This window comes from Crinia signifera, chromosome 3 (assembly GCF_055691185.1).
Source record: "Crinia signifera chromosome 3, ASM5569118v1, whole genome shotgun sequence".
In the NCBI taxonomy this organism is placed as follows: Eukaryota; Metazoa; Chordata; class Amphibia; order Anura; family Myobatrachidae; genus Crinia; species Crinia signifera.
In genome coordinates, this window is record NC_139219.1 from 8,634,463 (window position 1) to 8,657,415 (window position 22,953).

The 22,953-nt window shown below is 45.4% G+C and overlaps 1 protein-coding gene across 2 annotated transcripts in view; it reads right to left on the reverse strand.

Annotated features, from left to right (window-relative positions):
* Window positions 1-22,953, reverse strand: part of SPTBN1 (spectrin beta, non-erythrocytic 1) — a 155,406-nt gene that overhangs the window by 51,467 nt on the left and 80,986 nt on the right. For both annotated transcript variants that reach the window (XM_083175223.1, XM_083175224.1), the window contains 7 exons: window positions 13,002-13,153; window positions 8,938-9,111; window positions 7,535-7,626; window positions 6,338-6,418; window positions 4,258-4,373; window positions 1,991-2,103; window positions 1,019-1,206 (listed from right to left, as the gene is read on the reverse strand). In XM_083175223.1, coding sequence (XP_083031349.1) covers window positions 1,019-1,206; window positions 1,991-2,103; window positions 4,258-4,373; window positions 6,338-6,418; window positions 7,535-7,626; window positions 8,938-9,111; window positions 13,002-13,153 — 916 coding nt within the window. The remainder of the gene's footprint in view (window positions 1-1,018; window positions 1,207-1,990; window positions 2,104-4,257; window positions 4,374-6,337; window positions 6,419-7,534; window positions 7,627-8,937; window positions 9,112-13,001; window positions 13,154-22,953) is intronic.

A 22,953-nucleotide genomic window follows, 5' to 3' on the forward strand; every position in this document is an offset into this window, starting at 1 on the left:
TAGTAATGACTGCAGCTGTGCACCAGCTAGGTGATCTGGGGAATGTGACAGTTAGTAATGACTACAGCTGAGCACCAGCTAGGTGATCTGGGAAATGTGACAGTTAGTAATGACTGCAGCTGTGCACCAGCTAGGTGATCTAGGGAATGTGACAGTTATTAATGACTACATCTGTGCACCAGCTAGGTGATCTGGGAAATGTGACAGTAAGTAATGACTGCAGCTGTGCACCAGCTAAGTGATCTGGGGAATCTGACAGTTAGTAATGACTACAGCTGTGCACCAGCTAAGTGATCTGGGGAATCTGACAGTTAGTAATGACTACAGCTGTGCACCAGCTAGGTGATCTGGGGAATGTGACAGTTAGTAATGACTACAGCTGAGCACCAGCTAGGTGATCTGGGAAATGTGACAGTTAGTAATGACTGCAGCTGTGCACCAGCTAGGTGATCTGGGGAATGTGACAGTTAGTAATGACTGCAGCTGTGCACCAGCTAGGAGATTTGGAAAACGTGGACCATTGGTAGATCTCTAGGACCGGTCTATTAACAGAATCCCCAAAACCAAATGCAGACAAAGTACTGACAGGTACAGTACACAGGCAATCAGAATACCGACAATCAAAACACAGACGCAACCACAACATTGTGAATGTTAATTACAGCCATAAGCCATATAGAAGGACCCTTATTTGTCCAGTCCCCCAAGCCCCCCCCCCCCCCCAAACTTTATAAACCAACTTATTATTATATTGTGAGTCACACTGCAGAAGTCATCGCACATCAGCAAGAGGTAAAGTACGTTCCCACGACTGTTAAATATCTGCAGGACTAGGTCCAGGATTCGCTAACAGAGTCATTTTACCACCGACTCCAGGAATCACATCTTTGCCCTCGTTCTACTGTACTAAAGTGACTTCTGTCTGTGTGATGCAGTGTAAGAACGTGTACAATGAACAACAATCTAGTCCCCAGGGTTCCCTGAACTAAATGCGTGCTTAGACCTCTCGTTCTCTTACTTGGGTGGTTTCTCCACCGTGCGGTAGGTGTTGAAAGCTTGAAGCTGCTGCTGCACGCCGACCAGAGAGTTGGCAAACTTCCGATTGTTGAGGATGATTATGGTTTGTTCAATCCACTCGAGAAGATCGGACGCCAGCGATTCATATTTCTCAATCATCTTTTCAGTTTCAATTGCATTATCCAGCACCTGAAATACGTGTGTATGGTTAGCAGCCATTCCCGTGTGAGTCTCACGCACTGCGTCAATAGAGACCCAGGCAAAGTATAGAAAAGACATTACAGCTACTATACGTAACCGTGTAAACCAAGCCTAATGGTGTGTACACACGGTCAGATGTGCCTTCAGATACTATCCACGATCTGATCGGATTGTGGATAGTATCTGAAGGCACATCCGATTTGCATACAAGTCTGACTATATAGTGCAGATCTGCACTATATAGTCATGGCAGAACGTCATACGTGAACGCGTTTTAACCCTTGCGATCTGCATCCGATTCTGATCCGCTGTTGACTATATCGTCAACATCGGAAGGCAAAAAGTACCGTGTGTACACACTATAAGAAACACGGAGATATGTCAATCTTTGGGAGCGATTTCCTACCCCACCCTCCTGGTAATGACTGGGGATCTCTGTCAGAAGACCAAGAGCCCCAGTTTTAGGAGAGTCTGCATCATAAAATGTGCAGGGGAAGAAAGTTAAGCCCATCAACATGGACGATGGAACGGGTGCAAACCATTATAAACCATACAGATTAGTTCCACCAATACCATCAAAAAAAATAGAGACATACACAGATGAAGGTGAACGGTGTTCTGGTTATACAACAGCCATTAAAGGCAGACTATGTTACAGTATTAAGAACATTTTGTCCGTTGCGTATTAACAGCACATCATGTAAAACTACAAACCATATGGGTTCTGGCTGAAAGACGTGAGGTTACTAAGACCATATTTGTTTTCTCTTACTTTTCCAATACGTTTCCCTTCCACCGCCAGAGCCTTCATCTTTGAGAAGTAATGATAATATGTAACAACGTAAGTGATGATGGACTTTTCGTCGGGGTGGTCCACACTGATATCTAAAACCCAGAGGAAACAAGCAGAGTTTTAAATAACACACAAAAAAAGAAATTATTTAAAAAATCTACTCCTGGAAAAACAGAACCTGTCACAACAAAAGAAAACCCCACATGGTCATTTTATAGGATGACAGAAGTGTCCTCATACATCACTGCCGCAGTCGCACCAGAAGGACGCTCTCATTGTGCAGGATCACGAGATGTTGTTACCATTGGGCACGTTCTTTGCCAAAAATGCTTCTTCGATGCAACAAGACTAGGACACACCAGAAGACTGTGCCGAGTAATTCGCTTTGCGGCGACACCTGTATATCAGAGTGCGGCTAAATCTCTATATCTGCGTAGGAAGTGCTACGACGCAGTGGCCAATACAAGGTCCATGTACAGACTCAGTCACATATACAAGTATCTTATCACATCAATCGTCAGAGTCTCCCGGTGCATCCTAGTTGTATTGCGCTGCGCAGTTTCAGCAGAAAAAGACGGCCAGCCCTCCTGGCAATGCGGCACAGAACCCGACTACTCACACGCGCCAAGCATCTCTAACTGTATGACGTATTGAGCCTATACTGTATGTATTTGTAAAGGTCAAAAAGTGACAAGTGAATTCTGCATCAGTTTACTAATTATACTAGAACTCTTCTTGTGTAAGGAAGATATTTTTTGGAGAGATATTATTCAAAAGTAACTGGCGGCACCAATCACACCTTCCCCCACCATACATTAAGTCACTGGGTGCTCTTCTCCAGAGTTCACTTTAACCAATACATATAAATATGTCGACAAGTACATAATAACGTCAGTGTAAATGGTCTACTGAATACTTGTACAGAACATTGCAGCCACTGTCCTCATTTTAGAAGTAATTGGGCGGCCTGAGAGAGCGCTACCCAGGTCACAATCAGCATTCCAGGGGGCCCTGGGAAACTGCAGCAACAAACACCTCTATAATACATTACTAACAAGGCTGGAGGATATTACATAACGGATGGGGTCAGAATGTTGACTTTTACAATGTGAACACATTATAGACACAGTTATGGTTTCACAAACACACTGCTGAAATATCCACATGGAACAAGACAACGTTTGCAGAATGTCAACAGTGTGGACATGTCGACATTCCGCAGATATGGACATTTTGAAATGTCGACATTCTGCATGTAGAGGAGGGGCCAGGTTCGGCTACGGTTGGGGAGGGGCCAGGTTCGGCTACGGTAGAGGAGGGGCCAGGTTTAGACTATGGTGCCGGTAAAGGTGGCCATACACACGCAGATTTATCTTCAGACCTGTCTGGTTGGAACAAAAACATGGTTATGGATGAGAGCAAATGACAGTTGACCATTTGCTTGGAAATGCTGGAAAACGGACAAACTCATTCATCCATAACCATATTTTTGTTCCAACCAGCCAGATCTGAAGATGAATCTTACTAGTGTATGGGCACCTTTAGGCTATTGAAGGAGAGGGTTTGGCCATGGTGGGGGAGGGTTATAGTGTGTACACACGGTAAGATTTTGCTTCCGATGTTCCCGATATAGGGAACATCAGAAGCCATATCGCATGCAAATTGCATGCTTTTTTAGGGCTTGCGAGCCCGATGTGCTGCTGTTGCGCGCTCCCGTGTGAGCGCATATCGGCAGCCAGATAGAGAGGGCAGGCAACACTATATAGTATAGTGCAGATCTGCACTATATAGGGTAAATTGTGCCCCTCTGTCATGCCGTGAGATGCGAGACCCGATGCGATCTGATCGCGTGGAGACTCACATCACACAGCAGTATCTGCTGTGTGTACACACCTTTAGGCACCGTGGAAGGGGATAGGAATACTCCTTGCAGGAAAACACATAGAATAAATCAGTTAACTGCCAATCCCAGAATGCACCACTGGAGCCGCCTAACCAAGTACGTCATCACTGGACTACCGGGAACATTTTGTCTGCATTCTAATCATTGCATAAGTGTCAACATGATGAATTATCCACATGGTCAATGTTGAAATGCCAAGCACACACACACATCATAAATATAGCAAGCCCTTACACAGGGCATCACCTTCCTTTAAAGGCGATCAATTAATTTGTTTGCAAGGTTCAAAAGGTAAAAGGGACATTGTACATTCTACCCCGTAAGCACGAATAACCAATATCACCTTCTGGGTCCAGGAGCTTGGTGAGGCCCAGGTGCTGCTCCGCCAGGTTGAAGGCATTCTGCAGGTTGTAGTGTGCATTTGACTTTTTCAGTTTATCGAAATCTATGAGGTCTGGTCTGTGTGGAGGACAGAACAGGGCAGGGGTGAAGCAACAGAACAACATTCCATAGAACATGACACGGGATCTATCTGAACTCCCTCCGTCCCAGGAAAAATTCCTGAGAACCGCCTCCAATTCGAGGCGCTTTCCCGGGATCTTCAACAAATGGTTTGAATTATAAAGACCATGGTGGCAAAATGACGTAGCAGCACAGATAAATTACAGGAATGAATGGTGTACTTAATAGCGGGGATAAGGGATATTTCCTGGCGTATAATGAACGTCTGTCTCTGAAGGCCTTTAACCCTGACAAAAGTGAACTGCCTACAGATATATTGACTGGAGGAACTCATTAGGGAAATTCCTTTTTGGTCTAAGTCCAAAAGCCAGAACTGCTGCCTACTACCGCCAAGATCCCAGCGGGACTTGGATACATCTACTATTACAACTAGGCTACAAAAAATATATTTTTTTAAATCAATATGAATAATCTTAATAAATTTACAGGGATCTCACACTAAGGGCGGTATTCAATGAGGCTGATTCGTCAGGTTTTTATGGCGATTTTGTGCTGTAAGGTGAATTTATGACTAAAACGGTGAATCACCCTATTCAATGACCAGATGGCGAATACATTTCAAGGTTTTTTTCGCCATGATTCACCGAGAAGCAATCGCTATCTTTTTATGGTGAAGTGGAAGGTGAACTTTTAAAATAAAGTGTTTTTTTTTTTTTTTTACAATTGGTGTCAAAAAATCTGGAATTTTATTCTGTGAAGGGGCATGCTATTTTTATTCAGGTGCTTACAGGAGTTAAAATTCGCCAGTCAGGGGCAGCGAGCCCCTGACTCGTTGAATACTGAAGCCGGCGAGGCTCCGGAACGCAGCGAGCAGTGGCGAATGTGCAGCGAATCCTAAACAGGATTCGCTGCACGTCGTCAGTATTCTCATTGAATACTGCCCTGAGTATTTCATACCTTCAGCAGGAACAGCCCACATCTCAGTTTTACTAATTGTTGGTTAAATTTTGCCTCTGGAGCAGTTTTTGTTCAGCAACGTGGTTCAGTTATATATGCATTAAACAGGGAAGATGCGCAAACATTGGGCAGGATTAACATACAAACACAAGTGTGATGTGTGGTGGAACCATATGTGCATGCACTTCAGCCTGGAAACAGTAACGATTTTTATATTTACTAATCTATTAATTAATCTCATTTGAGTTACTTTGAGTAGACATTTTTACTTTTGTTTTTGTTAAAGTCTTTACCAAGAAGCCTGTTCGGTCTTCCTACTACCAGCATTAACGCATTAAGGGGGTTCTCCATTTAGCCCCAACACATTAGTAAGCAATAAAAAAAAATATGATTAATACAGGAACAGATGGTCTTTATCGCAGGATCCAATTAGAGATCATTTTTATCAACTGAAAAATGGACTAACGATCGCATGAAAATACATGGGATCAGGGATAAGTCACCAATCCCATGTTATTGCGGTTTCGGTGCTGCCTACTGGGGATTATGCGTAATAACAAAGTCGCGGGTATCTGGGGTTAAAGGACGTAGACTGTGGGGCTAATAGGATGGTCACCGGCAAATCAAACAGCAGCTATAAAGTACCGCTGCTTATAGGATATCCCTATTAATGTTACTTCACCCTAGAAGCCTCAGACTATGGAAAGGTAAATGTGCCATTAGCAGTCAGTCGGCTACAAGCGGACTAGCCCGTTCCTTATATTTAGCCTTACAAATAGGAGAACCCTGGAAAGCAAGCGATGGACAGATAACTGGTGGTAGAACCGAATGCCAAGGTCCAAAATATTAATGTGTGGAGGAGGCAGATAGAGGGGTTCATGGGCTGATCTGGGGAACTTGTATATGTGTACTATAGACTCTCACAGAAGTAAGACAGCGGTCAGGAAATATTCTGTGTACACAGAGCTGAACGCCATCACAATGCGCGTTCTAAGCGGCCTCACCTGTGTTTATGAATGAGTGCGTTGAAGGCCATGCCGTCCCGCCAGCTGGTTGTAAAGTTATGTATATTCACATTGGGATATCTGAAAAGCAAACAGACAGAGATTACTTAGAAGGTGCGCACAGCCCGAGCAAGAACAGATATACGGGGCACTAGCTGCTGAAACAATGGCACTGCCAACACTGAATGCCAATCCCGAGCAATACATCTAGGATGCCTATAGAGCCATACCCACTACATACCCGTGACTAACCTGTTGTGTGAGGACACTGCCATTGCCCAGCCCAGATCGCATTACATGGGTTCAAAATCAGATTCTCACTAGCGATTCAGAATATCCATTTATTTCAGAAAAACTTCTGGAATCGTCAACCCTCTTATCCCCCTCTTTCCTCCCCCTAGTGGGGGGAGGACCACAATGCCCCACACTTGCCCCTTGGGCCGCCGCCCAAAGTATACAGTGAATGACAACTCCGAGACCCGGATCATTGTGGAGCAAACACCCTGCGCTACCCAAAACTATACACAGCAATATAAATATACATTTACCATGCGTTTTTGCTCTAGTGCCCCTGGGGAGACTAATCCCTCATTCAATAACAGTGAGGCATACAATAGCAGTGCGCACGAGGCCCTAGTAAGCAGGCACGCGATTCGCCAGCACACCTGTCAGCATCATACTGCCATGCTGTCCCTTTAACAGCTATATAGACAGATAACAATATGACACACTGTCCCAAATCATCTCCCCCAGGCACGCCTCCTTGCTTACATTAAGTGAATCAATTACAGAGGCGTAAGACCGGTTTCAGAACGGAAGTGATTAACTTGCATGAGATATTTACTGGATGGTTGCCTCGGGTTACTGCACAATGACACCATAAACCACACAATGAATAACAGATAGTACTGCAGACATAGGGTAAACAGATCCGTATTCTGTGCTGGTCTGATGTGCGGTGTGGGCACATCCCTAAACCTCACTAGCAGCGCGCCAGATTAGTAAACGATGCTGCTGCCACGAGTACGTTTATTTCCTCACACGTTTTCCCGATCTTGGTTATTTTGCCAAATAATAAGAGCCCGTTGTGTTCCGTAGTAATCCCGTTAGGGACGGACAGGTTTGTGGCCAGAGCAATTGTTTTTGTGAAAACTCTGTAAGCAGATCTTTTGCGGTAATCTCTTAATCTCCACTCACCCAGCTGTCTTCATCTGGCACCACAGAAGCAGCGCATCCTTAGCCGATTTCTTCTCCTTGTTGTCCTCCGATTCTACTCTAATGTCCTGGATCTAGGATAAAGAATTGCTCAGTCAGCAAAAGCTTTGTGCATTAATTACCGCGAACAGAATTTTTTTTTAAATTAAGCAACTTTATTGGCAACAACTTCACACACACACTGCAGCACAAAAAAAGTAAAAGAAAAAAAAAAATCACACCAAAAATGAAACAATAGAGTTATTGTCAATTAAAAAATAAAAAAGTAGTATGTCAAAATAACACAATTATTTATACACTTAGTTGTACATCTTGTTGTGCTGGGCATTTAGTGCACTATGGAGTGGATTTGTGTTTTCAAGGATTGGCAGGCAGCCGCCACCTTCCTGGTCAGACTGGATACAGGGCGGAGTCTCCATGTACTTGGCGATGGCCCCATGGTAAGGTCATCAGCGGTACCCGCGTCACCCCTGCACCTCAGCAACAGCAATGCTTCGGTAAGCCTCTAGCACTGTTCATCCACTACACTAACCCTCACCATAAATTGTGTATTCTCCTTCATTTAACAACAACAACAAAAAACCACAACTGATGGTGTTGGGGCTTATTTTTTCCCCCCTCTGTCAAGTAGTCTAACTGCAGAATTTGGAGCACCTACAAAAGGACCAGGAAGCACAATGTGTATTCAACTAATATCCCCGGCTGTGCTGAGAATCCCAATACATCTGTGATATTTCCTGGTTACAGGATGAACCATTGTATTGGGCGCCCATTAATTATTGCCCAGTCTAAAGGTGCCCATACACTGCCTGCGATGTCTCGCAGCAGTATACGGACACCCAACACCCTGCGAGCCGCCGGGATCTTCCCAGCGTCAGGGACGCATGCGATCCGTTGTGATTAATCGCATGCGTCCCTGCTTCCCGCCTGCCTCGCCACCTGGAGGAACGGGTGGTCAGACGGCCTGCCAGACCGACCACCTGGTCAAGTCCGATGCTCACAGGACCGTGCATCGGACCCGACGGCATGTCAGGGAGAGGCGATTTGGTCCGATTTAAGGGGCCGATTGGTCTCAATCGGCCGAAATCGCCTCGATGTATGGGGGCCTTTAAGTCCTGGTTCCAACAAACAGAAGTCTGGGCACCCATTTTTTTCTGCATATTTCTCCATGTTTTGCCCAATTTGCACGGAGAGAATCCCCCCCCCGTCAATTTAAAAAAACATCACTTTGACCCTAGAATACCAGAGCAGGCATACACGGAATATATTTGATAAACAGAGGATCATTTCAGAGATGGAAACAGAAAGACATACGAGCTAACTCGTTCTGCCCAGCTAGTTCTAATGTCCTCGTGTCTACGGTAGGCGGGCAACGTGCATGTTACCTGGAACCGGAGGATGATGGTCCAGATAAGTCCGAGCGTCAGCCGGTGGTTTCCATCCACAATATCATGAGAGCCCATGTTCTCCAGATGGACCCTCTGTTCCTTCAGGAATTGCAAAGCTTTATCGACATTCTCCAGACAATGGATACGCATTCTCCCCTTGGTGGGCTTAGGCTACAGAAAGAACGTAAAGATATAAAATGATTATTTAGTAAGTAACAATAGAGTCACAATGAAAGAAATAAACAAAAGGGCAATATGAGGAGACAAATGAATAGTACAGGTAACTAAGCGAGCCTATTAGCCTACTTGGAAGCGTTCCAGTTAGTGCATTTGGATCAGTCATTTTTTGTCGACTTGATTGGCCTCAAAATATAATAAACTCTGAAGAGGACGATGAGGAGATTGAAGCTTTTTACTAGTCCTTTGAGTGGAAGGTTTGTGTAATTTATAGGGTCGGCTTTTTAATATTCAATCTAAAACCACTAGTGTTATCCCGGAGCTTATAAAGTGTCCCTCTGTGACGCGCCAGTGTAACCTGTTGCTTTACAGCGCAGAAATTCTCTAGTATGACCTGCCAGGATGGAATGTTATGCTGGGACATGTAGTTCTACACAAGCCACAGAGCCCACAAGTTTACCTAATGCTGGCGAAAGGAAATCTGTGGCCAGAGCGTCTGTGCCAAACCATCAAAGTCCCTACAGCTTTCAATAGAAACCAGAGCTGTGAGCACTTTTAGGTATAGGCTCCGGATCAGTAGAGGGGTCTGCCCGCATGGTCGGTGCTCACGGTACTGGCTGGGAACACTGGACAGAATGCTACACTCAGCAGGGCGTGCGATTGGTTCCTCCAGCAATTTCATGGCGTGATTACCGACAACAGTGACAATATGAGAATCATTCAGTTCCCGTAAGAAGAATCACAGCTCAACGCAGCCGTCCTTCTACAGCGACAATACATTGGCAGCTGCCCACAGTGAAGATCTTCCATAGTGATGCACTTCGTAGATAATTAGCAGTGTAAAATATGCATTACACGAAGATATACCCATCCACTGTAGCGATCACTAATCCTGCAGAACCTCACAAGAGGAAAACTAATCGGCGAAACATCAATGTAATATTAATTCAGAATCAGTTTGATTGGCCAGGTATACTTCTGAATACTAGGAATTTGTTTTTGGTGTGCAAAGCTTTAGCCAGGAAGGTAACGGGAACACGTACAGTCATACAGATATAACATATGGGACACAGTGTAAATTACATCTAGTCATTCCAATGTTCAGGTGTGGAAGTGTCCTATGGGTCCGATCTCTCAGCAGTGCAGCGTTCTGCCCTACTGCCCAGACAATGCCGATCACGTGAGCGATCACATGACACCACTGCATGGAGAATGTGGGGGACAACTCTGGCGTCTGCATGTTTCTGGAACCTAATAGATCATCAATGTACTGTATGACCTGCCAGCTGGCCAGGGGAATGGAGAGTTACATATGTAAAGCATTAGGACTGGGTGCCTCACCCAAACAGCTCTCACACAGGTGCCACAACCACACACACTAAAATACCGATTACCTTCAACTTCAAAAGTAAATACTTAAATACTGAGCTCTGTGCAAACACCCAGAAGCCTGAGCCTACACCGGGAACACAATGTGTGAGCGACCGCTTCACAAACACGTCTGAAGATGATGAATAATGTATGTAATATGCTGCCAACACCCACTGATAACAGCCTGTTACTAACGCTTGGTGTTGCACAGCGACCAGCGCTACCCTCATACCCTGATGGGTGCAGGATGGAGGAACTGTACTGCTCTCCTGTCGCATGTATGGATGGCGCCTGACACAGCAGATTTGTACTAACAATCATTTGTCTCTAGTGAGTCTCATTAGCCAGACATACCGGGGACATCATAGTTTTGTATACAATGAACAATAAACTCTTTCATTCGGATTCCAATCAGAGAGGCAAACACTGACCACAGCGTAAGGCACGTTTCTAAGGTTGGCAGATCAAAGGGACCAAAATGTAACTCTAACCTCGTATTCAATGTTAAAGTCAAACTAACATCTTTAGACCGGGCGTGCAGCAGCCAGGAAGGTAACATGTGAGCACGAGGGGGGACACGACAATCGTACAGTTCGTAATATCATAAGTAACATAGTAAATGGTACATTTTTTTTGAGAGTTCAAGTGTCAGCAGGTAGACCGCTTAGGGAATGACCCTGTAGCATCTGCCCGATGGCAGCAGATTAAACAGGTTATGGCTGGGATGTAGCTGGTCTTTTACCGTTTTCATTTTTTAGCTCTGTACAGGCCCAGGACAGAGGGAAGCACGGCCCCGATAGTCTTCTCTGCCGTTCTGACCACCCTTTGAAGTCTGCATGTTTCTGCTCTACTACCAGACGTACACGTTGAAGCACAGTACAGACTCCACAATCGCGGAGCAGAAGCTTCTGTGGGATGTTGAACTTCCTCAGTTGCCTAAGAAAGAACAACCTCCGCTACGCTTTCCCGACAATGGCATCGGCATTAGTCCCCCATCAGGTCCTGGGTTATTGTGGTCCACAGGAACTTGAGAAAAAGTCCACTAATGACACCACGCTGCGAGTATTTAAAGCTTATCTAATGCTTTCATATTTCCGCTAATTAAATATCGCACTATCAGGTCATCTCAGGTTCCTTTATTAATAGCTGCTAAGGAGTCTGCCACTCTGACCCTTCGTTGAGCAGAGGATACAAGGTGGACACCGAGCAGAAAGCTGCCGGCCCGGGGCAGATATAACGATGTATCTGCAGATCTATTGCAAAAAAACTAATAAAACTATTTTTCCATCTGCGCCAGTCTGGGGCTTCCACTAATCTGCGCAAGAACCAGGGCTGGAAGTGGTCATCGCTGATGTCAGAGATCCTCATGAAAAACCTCAGGGCACGCCACCGCTATCACAAACACACCGAGAAAACGCCATATTACCACCCCAAACCCCGGCTTCCTGTTACTCAAACTGCAGCTAATCAGCGACTCCTATACGCGGAGTTTTCCCCGAATTTATCGCATACATGTGCAATGCGAACATCGATAATCGCTCAATTTGTGAATTCTGGGATTAGCGATGCAGGCTGAATTAGGCCTTCCCAACAATCGGCATCCTTGGGACATGGGTTAGGGCACGTGCTCACTGGCAGGGAGTGTTTTTTTTATTGCAGTAATTAAAAATTCAGTAAAAACACAATCCGCAATCCCGGAGAGTTCATGTATATGGGAAGTGTCTGATGCCGTGAAAATGTGACCCTTATTTTCATTGGAGTGCCAACGGTAGTTACCCAACTGCTCGGTATCTACGTAATACAATAGAATCGTCGTAGGTTCTCGCACATGGCCAAGAGAGACGGCTCACTGCTCCCACTCTCTTCCCCCGTGTATAGGGTAAATCTGGGAGTCTCCTATAGTGTAATGGGTCATGACAGGGGCAAGAGGGCACAATACGTCTCTCTCTATGCTGATTATTCATTTACAATCACTACATCTTTACTATAACAAGAGAGTCATCCCAAACTGCGTTACACTTGTATCACTTAAATAGAGGGGGGGGGGGGGGGGGTAGATTTACAGCATGATGCAAATTAGTAAACATTTAGTAACAGCTAGTGGGAAACAGCCACTAGGGGTGCGATTGTGCGGCAGGACAGCAGCTCTCCGGTTACCCCACAGTAATGTGCACATAGAAACTCAAAGGTAGATGTATGAAGCAGTGATAAGGGAGAAGTGATAAAGTGCTTGGTACTCTGGGGTAGATGTATGAAGCAGTGATAGAGAAGGTGAAGTGATAAAATTGCCTGGTACTGTATCATCGGCCAATCAGCTCCTGACTTTTAAGTTACAGGCTGGGTTTAAAAAGGGACAGTTAGACGCTGATTGGCCGGTGATAAAGTACCAGGCACTGTATCACTTCTCCCTTATCACTGCTTCATTCCTCTACCCCTCAGTGTAGGAAGCAGTTGCAGAAACATAGAATCCTCAGTCATTCTCTAGGAGACCAGTGGTGGCGGAGTCTACTTACCAGTCTCTCTCCGGAGAGAACCTCCAGCAGCTTGATAAGCATCCGCCCATCGCGCAGGTCTGTGTACAGATCAGTAATTCTGCAGGACACTCGGGCCAGGTGTGAATTCACCCATTTTGTGAAGGTCTTCTTCTGGACCGCCTCACGCTCATCTGTGAGGAGACAAAATAAAAACTGTGGTAAAATGACAAAACATCAAGCGTTGTAGCAAAGTACAAATAGCTGAACAACGTATAGGGAGACTACGGGTATAGGTGGGGGCGCGCATCGCATGCCAAAGATACACGGTGCGATTTCAACTACAAGTGATGCGCTTTGAACTAAGAAGTTCAAACCGCACCTGACAACGGCGCCCTGTGTGGGCGCCATCGCTGCCAGACCAGAACAATTGTGTGTTCAACACAAAAAACTATTTTCATCACTTTCATCATATTTAAAAGAAAAAACCTACTGTGCGTTAATTTAACATTTTGTAAGTATTTCCCATAATAGTTCTACAGGGAATACGTCCCCTGTGTGAGAGCACATTACTATCATTACCAACAGCTACGACGGGAGATACGCTTCCAATACACAGGCACAATGCTCAGGTATGGGGGTCATTGGATAGCCCCAATTTAAGTCCACATGCATTGGGTTGACCACTGAAGGTCAACAATTCTTAGGTCGACACCTGAAATACGTCAACATGGGTAAGGTCGATAGGGTCGGAAGTTTGACACAATAATTAGGTCGACGATGGGAAGTTCAACCGTCAAAAGGTCGACATGCATTTTTCACATATTTTAGTCTTGAATATTGACACGGTCGACATGGACACAGTCGAAGAGGACCGCGCCTCCTTGCTTCGGGCACGGTGCCTCGCTGTGCTCGGCCCACTATCTTGTTCTCCCTCTGCGCCGTAGCGTATGGTGGGGCACGAAATACCGCCTGTCGCTACATGGCTAAAAGAAAAGGTGAAAAAATCATGCCAACTTTTTGACTGTCGACCTTCCCATTGTTGAACAAATGCTTGCGTCAACCTTTCGACCTCACCCATGTCAACCTATTTCATGTGTCAACCTTCAGTGGTGGACTCAACACATGTCTACCTTAATAGGTCCCAATGACCGTATCCCAAAAGTACACAGCACTGGGTGAATGTTTTTTGTTTAAGAAAGTGAGAAACGGGAAATAAATCTTTACAGCACTGACGACATGGGTTTCATTCCCACCATGGCCCTAACTGTGCGGAGTTTGTATATTCTCCCCGTACTTGTGTGGGTTTCCTCCGGGTACTCCAGTTTCCTCCCAAAATCCAAAAATATACAGATAGGTTAATTGGCGCCCAACAAAATTAACCCTAGAATGTCTGTGTGCGTGTACATGTGGTAGGGAATATAGATTGTAAGCTTCACTGGGGCAGGGATGATGTTCAACTATACCCTGTACAGCGCTGCGGAATGTGTGTGCGCTATATAAGAAACTGTTAATAAATAAATAATAAATGAATACAGATATTTAATGATATATATCATACACACAAAAGACCCACAGCTCTTCACGAAACGTTGACGCACGACTTCCTCTCATTAATGTGTTTACATTAAGGGAACCAAGTCTCACCAATGAATTATAGCACAGTAGTTCCATTGTGACCCATCAGGAAAACAAAAGCCTTAGAGGAAATTCCTCCACTTCCTCCTCTGCTCTGGCTCCAGGGGGAAGAGGACGCGTCTCTGCGATGGGTGTGCGGTATGTGATGTGGAGGAAGGTAGAATGTCAGACATTCCCATTCCTTACCAAATATCACACCATCACCTCTGATCCCTGCACAGTATCTTACAATATTAGCAGGCTGACCGTATGGGAACGTAACCGCTTAAACATTAGAGAATTATTACAGGTTAACCACTATTACTGCATTGTCTGTAAGAGGGTAACATGATAGGGGCTCATTCACACATTATAGTAGCACAATAGGTAACAAATTCAAAGTGTCAACGCATTTTACTTACACGGTCTCTATTGTATTCAGTAACCAATTTAGAAGGGTAAAGCCCCGCATATACATAACAAGTCACCGCCAACACCAATATTGACAGAAGTGGGGACCGGCATAGTCAAAAAATTGTGTACACGGCACCACGCGATACGATTCCGTTTAGGATTAAATAGAACTTATATCGCACCATGTGCACAATACTTAAGTTCTAGCTTTAACTGTTTTTTTTTTTCTTCTTCAAAACATCTTTTCCTCCCAGGAGACCGAAAGTAACGCACATGCACAGCGCAAGCAGGAAAGCGGAAGACGCCCTAACCGCTGTATTGATACTGCTGCACTTGATGCTATCGTGCAGCAACATCAGGAAGGAAACGGCCCCTAAGGAAGACAGTAAGACAATATCCCCACTACAGAGAGCGCTTTCCACTACTACAGCATCTGACTGATGTCAACTCCGGCAGGATACACGTGTCATACGAACAAGGGCGCAGACACAGAACGGGCTAAACTGGAACAAAACTACTAATAAAGTGCAGTTAAAGGGCTGATGCTGAAAGATTTTATAAGTGCTGCCAAGGAAAAGGTGTTCAGGGGTCATTCAGGATATATATATATATATATATATATATATATATATATATATATATATATATATATATATATATATATATATATATATATATATATATGTCAAACCTATTCATGGTATATCTGTGTTGCCTCAGGAACTCTCTGCCAGGTAAGACGCTGGGCCTCCCAGCGCTACATCGTATACGATACATCGTGGTCACTTTGCATACAATGTATCGCAGGTGATCCCATTCACCTCTCTGCAGAGATAGGCAAACCGGGTCATTTTCCAGCATGGGGCGGGGCTTAATGACGTCGTGCTCAAGCCCCCCCCCCCGAACTCTGGCTGAAAGTCTCCTCACCAGGCTTCTCCCAGAGGGGAGATAACAAAAGTCGGCAACCCTGATGTGTGTATACACACACAAATATTATAAATTGTATAAATATACAATGTATATATTGCTCGAACCTGTAAACCAGGGCCGGTCAAACCGGTCCTCAAGATCTACCAACAGGTCACATTCTCCAGACCCCCTAGCTGGTGCACAGGTGCAGTCATTACTATTTGTCACATTTGTGCTGCATTCATTCCTAACTGACACATTCCTCAGATCCCAGGTAGCCAGGAAAACATGGACTGTAGGTAGATCTTGAGGACCGGCTTGGATAGCCTCGCTTTTTAACTTTTCAGAACCGATCAGCACACACAACAAACCGTGAGATACTACGCCGGTTAGTAAAACAGCTGCTGCAGCTTATAAACTACTTTACAACCCACAGTTTTACAATATTCTATGAGCTGTGTCATGGGAAAAGCTGTATACTGTACACAGCGCCCCTGCATATAAGCGCCAACATCGCACACCTCTTCCAATCAGGCGGTATACAACATCGGTATACAACATCTCGGATTTATAAAACACTAAACATCAACTTTGCTGTCACAGAGGATTCTAGTTCCGTATACTGTAATATACAGATTCTACACTGACAACCAGCCCAGGTGCAAGAGAACCGTTATCCTGGACTATGGGGAAGCCCCTTGGTGTGAAAGGAAGTGTCACACACGCTTGTATCACACGCGCCATGAGGATTTTACTTGAACGCTCGCTCACGGGAGCACAGACTCGTCTATAGCTGCAGTTGTGGTTGGGGAGTCAATATCATGTTGGAGCACATTTGCATAAATATGCAGCTTTCCCATTAGTAAGCCGGGGAAACTCTGTGACAGATTGGAAGGATTATGTGCAAGTTGCGTGAGGCCATCAGAGACATTTTAACGTACGTGACCTATTTTTCAGCGAGTTCCTGTCACTTGATTTCGCTCAGAGACCAGCGGCGTGGTGGTCACCGTGGAAACGGTGTAAATAACAAAAACACGATAGCCGCATGGCCACCATCTGCCGTCACGGTGTGTACACATCATATAGTAGTGTGATACGCAGCTGGCACATTAGGAAATAACGCATATTTCTCCAACGTTACACAATATTATCAGGAGGAGCCGGCAGAGAGATTACTCACATTCTCGGTAAACAGCCATTATTGACTGCACAAGAACCATTTCTGAATGTATCACTACTGATTACCTGAGTGTTAAAGTGTCCAATTATAAAATAGCAATGGATAACATTAATAAACATTACTAATTAGTGCAGCTGCTGCTAAAAGAGAACAGGGTTACCATGGGAGATGCAGAAAAAAATCCAAACTGAGGGCCTTATTTTGGTTCATTCTTTCTGACAAAATCCTTCTTAGATGGACAAAACCATGTGCACTGCAGGGGGGGGCAGATGTAACATGTGCAGAGAGAATTAGATTTGGGTGAGTAATTTTGTTTCTGTGCAGGGAAAATACTGACTGCTTTAGTTTTACACTGCAATATAAATCTCACTTTGAAGTAAAACCCCACCCAAATCTAATTCTCTCTGCACAAGTAACACCTGCCCCACCTGCAGTGCACATGGTTTTGCCCATCTAAGAAGGATTTTGTCAGAAAGAATGAACCAAAATAAGGCCCTGAAATCTAATACCACATTGTCATTGCCACCCCTGCAAAAACCCGGGTTTTTGTTACAGGGTTTCTGGTGGGACACAGATCATCTCAGCTCTACAGACTACGTTCATACTGCACCTTAGACCCGGGAAATTCCGTGTCTGCCCCGCTCACACTGCTTCCCCTGGTCTGCCTGCCAACAAGTGTGTGGAATCTAAGAGCAGCTTTGATTGGCTGTTTAAAAAGCCGCTTTGAGCAATGCAATGAGAGCTTGCTTTTTTGCATCTTGTGAGAAAAACCCGGGTCTAACCTGTTCACACTGCCATACACCCGTGTATTTCCCAGGAATAACTCTGCAAAAAACCTGTGTTTAATTCCCTAGGCGTTACATCCGGGAATTTCACTCACCCCCATTCACACCGAGACACGCAACGGGAAATTACCGCTTGCCCTGGCATATACCCAGGTTTTTGTGGCATTGGGAACAGTGTATAAATTGCAGTGGCAAAATAAAGCAGCCAGTATTTACCCTGCATGGAAACAAAATAACTCACCCAAATGTAACGCTCTCTGCACATGGTTACATCTGCCCCACCCGCAGTGCAGCATGTTTTTTTCCAATCTACTGCGATGAAGCCCTGGGCATTGGTCGCTATAAAGTGCATCTCCTATGTTCATTGCTGGCCACAGTGCCAATAACATAGCTCTGGGCAGTACGTCCCTATAATGAAATTTCCCCATTGATTTCAAGAGTAAATGAGCCCCATCAGCTATATTGTATACTATATTACACAATGACTGAACATTCCCTGTTTATATACAGAATATCTGGCCGCAGCGTCACTGTACAGTCTGCTACGTAGATGAAAGAGATAACAGAACGGCCACAATGTAAGTACATGAAAAATCTGTTTGCAGAGAGAATGAATCTTTAACGAGGGTTCTGTAGCACTGTACCTAGCAGATGGCATGGGTATGCGTCAGTCGACTGAAGTAAGGTCGACATGCATTATGTCAGCCCCTGAAGTTCAACACCTGAAATAGGCCGACATGGCTAAGGTCAACAGGGTTGGAAGATCGACACAAGCATTAGTTTGACAGGCCGCACACGTTTTTCCTGGGTTTTTTTTTGAGCCAACATTCTGTATTTTATGCCCTACCATCCACTAGGGCACGGAGAGAGAATAGTGTGCCGGGCGCAGCGCTTTGATGGTGTCCATGTTGAGATTCAGAAGAAGAAAAAAACCATGAAAAGTCAACCTAGCAATTGTGTAAACCTTCAGTGGTCAACCCAACACTTTATGACCCATACAGAAGTGGTCAGATTAGTGGGCATTTACAAAGCATGGTGGCAGAACAGGATGGGTGCAGGGGCACGAGATCAGCAGACCGGTGAGGAGTAGGTTGCAGCAATCTGTGCAAGAGAGAAGGCCGTGAATGGGGCAGTTTGTAGCTTCGGTACTTGTTTCCTATCTGGGCGCCCAGGTTTTCTACGTACGGCACCGTAATGAAATCGGATCGCATCGCATCGTACACATACACGATATTGAACGATGCGATGCGATTCGATTTCCCATAGGAAACAATGTGAAATGGCTCAATTTACCCAAATTATCATAGGAACAATAGTAAATGGGCCAAAAACACCCCTGAACATTGAAATGTCCCCCCAAAAGTAGTTGACGCCACCCCGCCATCAACGTGAACCCGAAGCGTGGCGAGCGCAGCGAGCCCGCGAGGGGCGGCGGTACGCGTCCTCCGACCTTTTCATGCCCTACTATCCACTAGGGCGTGGAGTGAGAATAGAATAGTGTGGCGAGCGCAGCGAGCCACCGAGCCCGAAGCGTGGCGAGCGACGCGGACACCTGGGAAGCCCGCAAAGGGACGCGTTTACCTGTGAAGGTATCCGCGTCCCCTCGCGGGGCTCGCTGCGCTCGCCACACTATTCTATTCTCACTCCATGCCCTAGTGGATAGTAGGGCATGAAAAGGTCGGAGGACGCGTACCGCCGCCCCTCGCGGGCTCGCCACGCTTCAGGTTCACGTTGATGGCGGGGTGGCGTCAACTACTTTTGGGGGGACATTTCAATGTTCAGGGGTGTTTTTGGCCCATTTACTATTGTTCCTATGATAATTTGGCTAAATTGAGCCATTTAACATTGTTTCCTATGGGAAATCGAATCGGATCGCATCGCATCGTTCAATATCGTGTATGTGTACGATGCGATGCGATCAGATTTCTCTACGGAGAATAGCATGGTGCGCAATTAACTTAGCGGGCGCCCAGATAGGAAACAAGTACCGTAGCTTCCAGGACGGGGATACAGACAGGGACTGGATATGGTGGGAGAGGTGCAGCAGAGTTCAGGATGACACCTAGACATCAGACATACAGTACGGTTCTAGAGGGCGTAAAAACCCAGTTATTGTAGACTGGTTGGTTCTTCACATTGAAGCAGAGGCTGCTGTATATAATGCAGGGACACCACCGCACGTGGTACGAGAGTATATTGAGACGACAGGAAGTATGTATGTCACAGGTGTTAGAAAGTAACGGTCTAATCATACCAGGACTACACAGTATCTGAGCTCCCATTGGTCACTACTGACTCATCCTCCAACTGGCACACTTCTAAAAACCAAAGTCACACCGTGAAAAATGACTGGTAAAACATGATCGCGCAGCACTCTCATCACCAATCTGCACATCTCCAATAATTATGTCATTTAGTTCTAATAATCAAAAGCAAAAACACAACTGGGAACCGCAAATGGAGGAAAAATAAAAAAAAGTGCACAGAAGTGACCACGTACTCCTGAAAACCATTGTTATCACATAAAGGGAAGTTATTATCAAATATCCGAACACCATAAATACAGTACAAGTGACAACGGCCTAAGGAAGTGAACGTTGGGTGACCCACCGCAGCTGCAGAGAACGTTTCCTCTTCATTCTGGCAGCAGCAAACCCGAAATCGGAGATTTAGAAATTTGCTCACAAATAGATCTAAAGCCAGAAAGTGACACGGTAAAACCACATTTCAGAAGCCAAAAAAACCCCAAACCAACCACATATTTTTTTAGCAACCTGCTTGATCAACACAAATAAAAAAAAAAGGCACAATAAAAGCAAAACTTTTTTTACATTCAGAAAATAAGCTCCATAGCCGGCAGCACTGAGTTTACAGTTGGTTCGGTACTTATGTATTATCTGGACTCCCATGTTAAATGCACCCCATTTTTTCATACCCCTACTATCCAACTACGCATGGAGTTGATTTTATATAGTGTGGCGAGCGCAGCGAGCCACCGTGCCCGAAGCGTGGTGAGCGCAGCGAGCCCCGCGAGGGGCCGCGGTCTCATAAGAAAAACGGGAGTCCAGATATTACATAAGTACCGTTGGTTCTTAAAATAACGATAATTTCCACGTGTAATCACAACTTTTTAGTACAAAAATAATAATAGTAATTGTAGTTTGTACTCTAGCAGAGGTCAGTGTTCCCTGCGGCTGGGTGTAATAGAATCAGAGTTCACATCCGAACCTGGACCAATTACACGTGATCCCTAGTCATAGGGTCCGATTCACAGTTGGGCTGTCCTCGTGTCTTTTCCTGCAGTTGTGTCTGCAGCTAGGTGCCCTTCCTTAGTGTCATGGGCGGATTGGGAATTCAAGTGGCCCTGGAAGAATGTCACATGCCCACATCGCCAGTCTGCCACCCTCTACCCCCGTACACACCCACACCAGCATCTCCACCCCTAATATACCCACACTGCCAGCGTGTCACCGTCTAACCTCTCCCTGCCACAGGCAGACCCGCGGGCATGCCGGCCAACCAGGAACCTTCCCAACAGATTCTATTGCCAATTCACCCATCTACACATGTACTTTCAGCCCATGGTGCCCATGATGTGCAAATCCTTTGCTCCATAGCAATATAGAATATACACCCATACATGCATATACACTCAGGGGCCACTTGTATTAGTTACCATTTTCTAGTACTGGGGTAGATGTAAGAAGCAGTGATAAGGGAGAAGTGACCCATGGCAACCAATCCGCTGCTTTGTATAATTTTATATTATGCAAATTATAGATGTTACTTCCGTGCTGATTGGTTGCCATGGGCCACTTCTCCTTCCTACATCTACCCCACTGAGTGGGACTTGTTGCTCCTGTTAGACACCTGTTAGCCAGGAGGGTGACCTTTTTTTTTTTTTTTTTTTTTTTACAGTCAGTAGATCATCAGTTTCGAAGTTAGGCAAACCACCGGCACATATAACCAGCAATCATTCCATGATGTAAACCACTTACACCACACTGCTTCTCCATTCTGAGGTGTGATATAAGAAACAACTGATATTTGGATTTATCACCAGATGTAGATAATCCAGAGTGTGAAAAATACCGGTATCCGGTCAGGGGTGCCAGACGGGGTCCCGACAGGCATTTACCAGACGTCGGGATCCCGACTGTCAAAGCACCGACAGCCGGGTTCCCGACGGCCACCTGCTATTTTTCCTCATGGGGGTCCAGGACCCCCATAGAGGGAGAATAGAATAGGTGGCGAGACGTAGCGAGCCACCTTGCCCGCAGCATGGTGAGCCCGCAAGGGGCTTAGTTGCGCTCACCATGCTGTCTGGGTCCGGCCAGTCGGGATCCCGACGTCAGACTAATGACTGTCGGGATCCCAACTGTCGGACCCCTGTACCACACCCTCCGGTCAGTGGGTCAACAGTGTCTAGGTCTGGGGTAGCCAACTCCAGTCCTCGAGAGCTACCAACAGTTAATGTTTTCCAGATCTCCTCACAGAATCACAAGTTAAGTAATTAGCTCCACCTGTGGATCTTTTAACATGTGTTACTGAGTGCACCTGTGCTGCAGCTAGGTTGTCTGGAAAATTTGCACTGTTGGTAGCTCTCGAGGATTGGAGTTGGCTACCACTGGTCTAGGTGCACACAATAAATCTACCACTACTGGTCTACAGGCAGTAGTCGACCCATAAAAACAGTCAAAATGGTCTAGAGAGACAGCGGCAGAAGGTCGACACAAACAAAATATTGATATATCAATTGTTGACAACGGGAAAGTTTTTCATTAATTTTTTTTTTTTTTTTAACAGACTTGTTCATACTTCACTATCCAAGTGGGCATACTTGTGGAGTACAATAGCGCTAGAAGCATGGTGGGCACAGGGAGCCACGCGAGGGGATGCGGTATGCTTAATACGGTGTAGATAATAGATGCTAAAAACATAATAAATTTGTGTTGACGTTTCCATGTCGAACTTTTGCTGGTCTTGACCTAGGCCATGGCGACCAATAGTGTGAGAACCTATTGACCAAATAACAAACACCCAAATATACTATATTCGTACCCTCCTAACTTCAGAGGTAGCAGATTTA